The sequence below is a fragment of the Elephantulus edwardii genome, unplaced genomic scaffold, assembly GCF_000299155.1.
Source record: "Elephantulus edwardii isolate Elephantulus edwardi_28Jun2011 unplaced genomic scaffold, EleEdw1.0 scaffold00133, whole genome shotgun sequence".
NCBI classification, from domain to species: domain Eukaryota; kingdom Metazoa; phylum Chordata; class Mammalia; order Macroscelidea; family Macroscelididae; genus Elephantulus; species Elephantulus edwardii.
In genome coordinates this window covers 3,648,140-3,654,918 of record NW_006399883.1, presented here as the reverse complement: position 1 = coordinate 3,654,918, position 6,779 = coordinate 3,648,140, and the positions used below count along the sequence as shown (strand labels likewise).

Below are 6,779 nucleotides of genomic sequence, written 5' to 3'. Positions count from 1 at the left end.
AATAGCATACTAAATATGAAAAGAAATATAGTAAATTTAAGTCAATGAAGTTCTAAAATGAAATTTGTAAGAATGATCCAATGAATTGTAATTACAATGTTTAAAACAAAATGTATATGAATGAAAAAACTTATATGCTCTGTAAAGTCTCACTCAAATAAAATAAATAAAAGGTGAGGAAAAAGCAGCACTCCTAGCATTAAGAATAAAAAGAAAATTACTGTAGTAAATTTGCATGAGCCCATTATCCAGTTCTAACAAATAACAATTTATGGTTTATCTATTTAATCTATACCCCACACACTTCTCCAGCCAATGGATTGTTTCAGTGATATACTATACGTGCGTAGATTTTCACAGTGTAATGCTAAATTAAAAGGGGTTTTGAAATACATTTTAAAAAGTCATTATAACATCTTATAATGTTAACAGTAATTCTTTTTTCTTGTAACTCCCCTCCCACAGATAGTTAATCAAGAGAGATATAATGTCTGTACACTGCAATAAGGTTGCATACCTCCTAAATCATCTTTGATATATGTTCTTCTTCCTTCCCTTTTCTTAAATTTTCCTTGCAACTTAATTATTAAAGAAATAAGGTTGTTCATTCTGTGTAGTTTCTAACAATCTTTCTCTGGTTGATTGCATGGGCTAAAGAATTTGTTTAAATCTGTATTTGAATTTTGTAAATAAACTAGTAGAAAAAGAAAAAAAACCCCAAACCTATGAGACCAAGGAGAAAGGCCTTAGTAAAGAGATCACGAGTACCTTGGTTGTATTGTTGATGGCTAAAGGAAGCTAGTGGCCACCAAACATGTCACAGACAGACTAAATATTATTAAGTTTCTGATCTCAGTATTTCTAGAGCACTGCTCTACTTCAGAAATCTCAGAAACAACCCAAAGGCCTTTTCCATTGGAATGGACTGTGGAGTGGCATAATTCTACAAAGTACAATCTTGGCATAGAATTATAATCTATTTGGCCAGTTTCATTAGAAATGGTGATTTTTTAGGAATATAGATGGAACATCTTTTCACACTTGATTGAAACTTAATTATTCAAGATACTTATTTCAAATATGTAGTTTATGATACCTGCAACCTACCAAAAAATATAAGGATTTATACTAGCTGGCCAAGGCATTCTTTAACTGTGATTGAAAATGAAGCCAGAGCCCTTCTGGATTTTGATCACTGATAAGTTTTCCTTGGGACTCTGAACCCCATTGCACAAATCTCCCCAGAGCACACTTACTGCAGGCTGTTCAGGACGCAGCTCTGCTGCTTGAGAACTTCACAGAGAAGCATGACGCCCAGGTCGCCGAGGTCATTGTTGCTGAGGCTGAGCTCTTGGAGGCTCTGGTTAGAGGTCAGAAGGGTGGACAGATCCCAGCAGCAATGGGAAGTGAGGCTGCAGTTATCTAATCTGCAAAAGAAGATCATGAGATAAGGAAAATGTCACAGTAACTCTCCTCTCAGGTTTGCAGATCCTAGCATGCAAAGTTTAAACACCAATGGTGTTTTTAACATTTTATGGGACACTCATGTGTCAATTATTGTTTTTCTCTCCTTTTCAGATGAGAGCTTTTTGCCCAAGTCTATTTAATTCCATATATCAAATTAGTTAAGGTAATTTGTGAATTTGTTTCTCCCCAAAATTTGTCTATCTCCCAAAATTCCTTGAAACACAAATCTCATATTATACCATTCTTTTATGGCGTGAAAAAAAAAAGTTTGTCTTTACGCAATCTAGTAGTAAAATTGCTCAATGTCCTGTCATCCTCTAATAAGGCAAACTCTTGAGAGAGACTATTGTTTTTCAGATATAGATTATGTAGCTGCTGTTCTCCCATACTTCCCTCCACTGTCAATTACTACACATCTTCAGAATCTTAACAAGCCAAAGAACTTACTCCAGCATTTGAAGCTTGCAGTTGGGGTTCATGAGTCCCTCACAGAGTAGTTTTATCCCATTGTCTCCTAGAGCATTGTCTCTTAGGTAAAGGTGTGTGAGGTTCTTGTTAGTGCTGAGGGCCAAGGACAGAGCCGGACAACCAACTGATGTGAGGCCAGAATTCACCAGTCTGTCAGAGGATCAGAGGGAAGAGTCTTCAGTATTCAGTCTTTCTTGAGAAGACAACTGCTTTTATGGAAATTTATTCAAGAAAGACACCCTAAGTTACTCATAATCAGAACATTTCAGAGTGATCTTTTATTTGATTCTTAACATGGCAAGGTAAGAAGTACAGTTATAACTATCAGGTACCATTAGAAGTCAGAGACTTATGATATCAAATCTCATTCTCAAGGTCACAGATCCAGCATCAGGTGGAGAGAAGTGAGGAAGTGTGAAAGGGCAGGCTGGGTTTTTGTAAATAAAGACAATTCAAGGTGACTCAGTATAGAGTGCCCTGTTCAGTAGGAGCAAAGGCAGGAGTATCCCCCTCTTGGGCTGGTTCAGGGAGATTTTTTTGTGCTAAACTACCATACACGAGCTTCACTCTGACTACAGAGAAGAATTTTGGAGAGTTTTTGAACAAAGGCTTAATGTCAACTTTGCAGTTCAGAGATTGTGCTGGTACTATATAATATCTATATCTATCTATCTCTATCTCTATCTCTATCTATATATCTGAATATATATATATATGAATATATGAAGGAATCGAAAGTGAAGAGAATAAGGAATTTAGAATTATCCCTGAGCTGCTTTTAGGAAACCTTCTGGAAAGTCCCACTATTGAACAAAGCAGGAAGAAGAGAGTAGGAGTAGGCCAAAGGACGTGGTGGCTTAGCAGGTTACAAGAACTAAACCAGTGTTAGAAATGCTCCCCTGGTTGTACTTGTGTAATAGTTGGGAAGAAGCAGCATGTATACTATGCAGCCAGAAGAAAGGGTCTAAAGTGCAAGACAAGAAAAATTGGCTCTATTTAACAAATTTTAAAATGCCTAACAGTTTTCACTCAGTGGTTGTCTTATAGTTATCTGTCCTAAAATTCCCCATATACACATATAGTTGCATAAACAAACATGCTTATTGCACTATTTTTGTAATAGTGAAAAGACAGAAATCCACTCAAAACTTTATCATTTGATGCATGGCTGGAAAAATTATGGTGCATACAATAGCGTAGGGAGAACTGGTGGCTTAGCGGTGAGGAGTGGTGCTGACAAACCACAGGCAGGCTGTCGGAATCTGCCAGCCACTCTGAGGGAGAAAGACGGGCAGTCTCTTTCTGTGCAAAAACCCACTTGGGGGGTTGGCTATGAATTAGTTCTGACTCAGTGATACAAAAGTACAGCAATAACAACAATAACAAAATAACAACTCCTCACCCCCCAAAACCTCCTACAGCATCAACAACAACATCATACATAGAGAACAACATGGAAATTTGTTGTTGTTATAGGCAGTTGAGTCACCTGCAACTCATAGCAACCCCTATATACAGTTCTGAAGCCTGCCCTGTCCTGAGCCAGTCTCATTGATAAATCCGTGATAAATGAAAAGAGTAAACCAAAAGGAAGTATTTATAGTGGGATTCCAGGTTTGATAAACAATGTGTGTAGATGAATGGGTAAATGAGTGGCTAGATAATGGGAATGAGTGTTCTATATTTCAAAATGTCTGGAAGTTTGCTTATCAAACTATTAAAATAAAATTATTCTTTTTTTAAAATTCATTTTAATGAAAGTTTACAGAGACTTAGGGTTTCCATTCATTCATTGTTGCACTTCAAATTCTTTCTCAGAAGCACTGAGAAGCTATTTTTACTTTGTACTTCATGTAACTGTAGTTACCTATATATAGGCTATACCTTTAATATAGGTAGTATAGTTAATATAGATGACTACGCATATTTAGGCTCTTGCTGACACTAAAGGGTATATGATCCATTCCAAGGAGTATAGAAAACAATAAAGCTAGTGGTGACCACCATAAGAGACTCCACCAGGCAGCCCAGAGAGTAGGAAGCTATAAAATTGGGCAGAAAAATTGAATGGAAAGATAAGAAGAAAAGATTTCAAGGAGTAGGTGATAAAAAGGATTATAGGAAACAGATACTAAGTTAAAGAGTGAGAAAGACTTACAGGATCTGAGCCAGGGTCACTGAGCAAAAAGAGGGTGTGTGCCTGTGTAGTCAATTAAGAGATTCTATGCACTCGGCTACTTCACTTCTGTTTTCTGCCTAGAGTGGTTTTCCTCTGGCTCCTTCATGGTATGTAGCCTTACTTCATTTAGTGCCTAGTCAAATGTCACCTGCTCAAGAAGCATTTCTCATGGTCAAAGTAGCAATGTGTACTATCGGTGAATTTTTTCTGGTTTACTGGACTGTTGTCTGTCACTGTCTGTAAGAATGTTGCTACAATGCACACCCATGTTAATGGAGGCTTTTTTCACAATAACAAAGAATTGGAAACAACCTAAGTGCCCACCAATGAACGAATAGACAGATAAGCTGTGATATATTCACACAATTCAATACTATGCAGCATTGAAAAACAAGGAACTCATGAAATATTACACAAAATGGGTGACCCTAGAGGACATTATGATGAGTGAAATATCTCAGTCACAAAAGGAAAAATATTGCATAGGGCCACTGTTGTAAAATGGGACTGACATCAGGGTTGAGAGGACACTGAGAAAGAGGGGATAAACAATGTATACTGCATTGAAATAGATGAGGGAGAGAATTGTTTAAAAGGGATATATGATTAGGTATTATTGTCATGACAGGAGTGCAGAATGAAGATTACATATTGGAGTGAACTTGAGGGGAAGGATTGTATAACAATGAAACAATTTTTCTTTTACTTTTCAAAGAGAAGAATGAACTGGAGGGAAGGGGTGGGCAGGGAAAAAATGCAACAGTGAATGAATGGAAATAAAAAAATCTCTGTACACTTTCATTAAATATAACAACAACAACAACAACAGTAATATTGCTACAAACAGTGTTTTGGAATATTTTACTCACTGTTCTCATCAACATGCACAACATATCCCCTGACAAGGCAGCCTAGCAAGAAGCACGTAATGGGATAAATTCACATCTTTTGAACCTACTGAGTACAGCAGAAAACAAAACAAAACAAAACAATTCACCACACACACAAAACTTGCACATACACAAAAACTTGCTGAGGGAGATAATAATAGAAGATGAGGAAGTGAGGCAATAGATTTTTTTCCTAGAAACTTGTCTATGGTAAACAAATATAGTAATATCTGGGCAGGGCAAGCACAAGAAATATCAGAGTTTTTAGAACTTTGTTGTTAAGTGTCGTTGAGTATGACTCATCGTGACCCTGTGAACAACAGATTAGAACTCTGTCCTATTCTGTGCCATCCTTATCCCCTTGACACATCTGAGTCCATTGCCACAGGCACTGCATCACTTCATTTGGTTGAGGGGCTTCTTCTTTGACTCTCCACATTCCCAAGCCTGATGTCCTTTTCCAAGGATAAGCCTCTTCTAACAATATGATCAAAATATGTGAGATGCATCTTCAACCATCTTTATCTCCAAGGAACACTCTGGTTGTCTTTTCTCCATGATAGATCTATTTGCTCTTTCTACAGTCCATATTCAGAACATAAAGATTGAATTGTAGAGTAGGGAGCTCTGGTGGCCTGACCATAAAGAACTACACTGCTAACCCAAAGAAAGTGCATCGTTGGCCATTCAAATCCACTAGAAACTTCACAGGGTAGGGGAAAAAACATAGAAAATTTTCTTCTGTGGGATTTATAGTCTTGGAAACCTCCTGAAGGGTCAGGCCCAATCTCACAGCAATGAGAAAGAGCTATGGAATAATGGATTATTCCTCATATCCCTCTTACTGTATTTTACCTTTAATTACAGTCTGGCTAGCATAAAAGCCAATACTGTGAGTGAAGTGATATGCAATTTGTTTCTTGTATTTAAGAACTGAGTTCTGGTAGTGTGGTCCCTATGGGGTTGTACTATTAACCAAAATCTGGTGCCTCTCTGACAGAATCTACCTGTGGCTCTATAGGAGAAAGATGGGCAATATCTTCATGTAGAATTTATAGCTTCTAAAAACTTAATGGAGTGTCAGCAGTGAGTTGTCTCTGACACTCAATGGCAATGAGCTTGAGTTTTCTTGTATTCAGAGACAGAATAAACTGGGTTGTGATCCAAATTACCTAAACAGTAGGTTAAAGAAATACAACTCATTGCCATCAAGTCAGGACTGACTTATAACTAACCTTCCAATGAATTTCTGGAGGCTGTAAATCAATCAGGAGGATATTGTCTTTCTTTCATGGAGCAGCTGGCAAATTTAAACCTACAGCCCTGGATTTGTAGCTCTGATATTTAACAAAGTGAGGTTCTACACTTGGATATAAAATAATAAGAAGATATCTAGTAGAGCAACAATAAACTATCAAACAGTACAAGGAGGTCTGGTGGCCTAGTGGCAAGAAGCTGAGCTGTAATCCTGAAGGCACGTGGTTCAAAGCCACCAGTTGTTCCATGGAAGAAGGATGAGCAATTTCCTCCCATGTGATTAACTGCCTCTGAAAACCCACCAGATGGGTCAGTGTGGGTTGGTTCTGACTCGATGGTACACAACAAAAACAACAGGTATTGAGCGAAACATATTGTATTGGGCATAACTTCTCAAAAGACTACTATACAGTTTCAAAAAGCAAAGATTACAAAACATTACTACAAGAAACAAAAAGAGATCTTGAAAAGTGGAAGAATATCCCTTGCTCATGGATAGGAAGACTCAATGTTGTGAA

At 37.5% G+C, this 6,779-nt stretch overlaps 1 protein-coding gene across 1 annotated transcript in view; it reads right to left on the bottom strand.

Annotated features, from left to right (window-relative positions):
* LOC102856499 (NACHT, LRR and PYD domains-containing protein 3-like) overlaps nucleotides 1-6,779 on the bottom strand; it is a 29,650-nt gene that overhangs the window by 902 nt on the left and 21,969 nt on the right. Inside the window, exons 7-8 of the mRNA XM_006893905.1 lie at nucleotides 1,915-2,085; nucleotides 1,257-1,427 (exon numbers count right to left, since the gene is read on the bottom strand). Of these exons, the coding sequence (XP_006893967.1) occupies nucleotides 1,257-1,427; nucleotides 1,915-2,085 (342 nt within the window). The remainder of the gene's footprint in view (nucleotides 1-1,256; nucleotides 1,428-1,914; nucleotides 2,086-6,779) is intronic.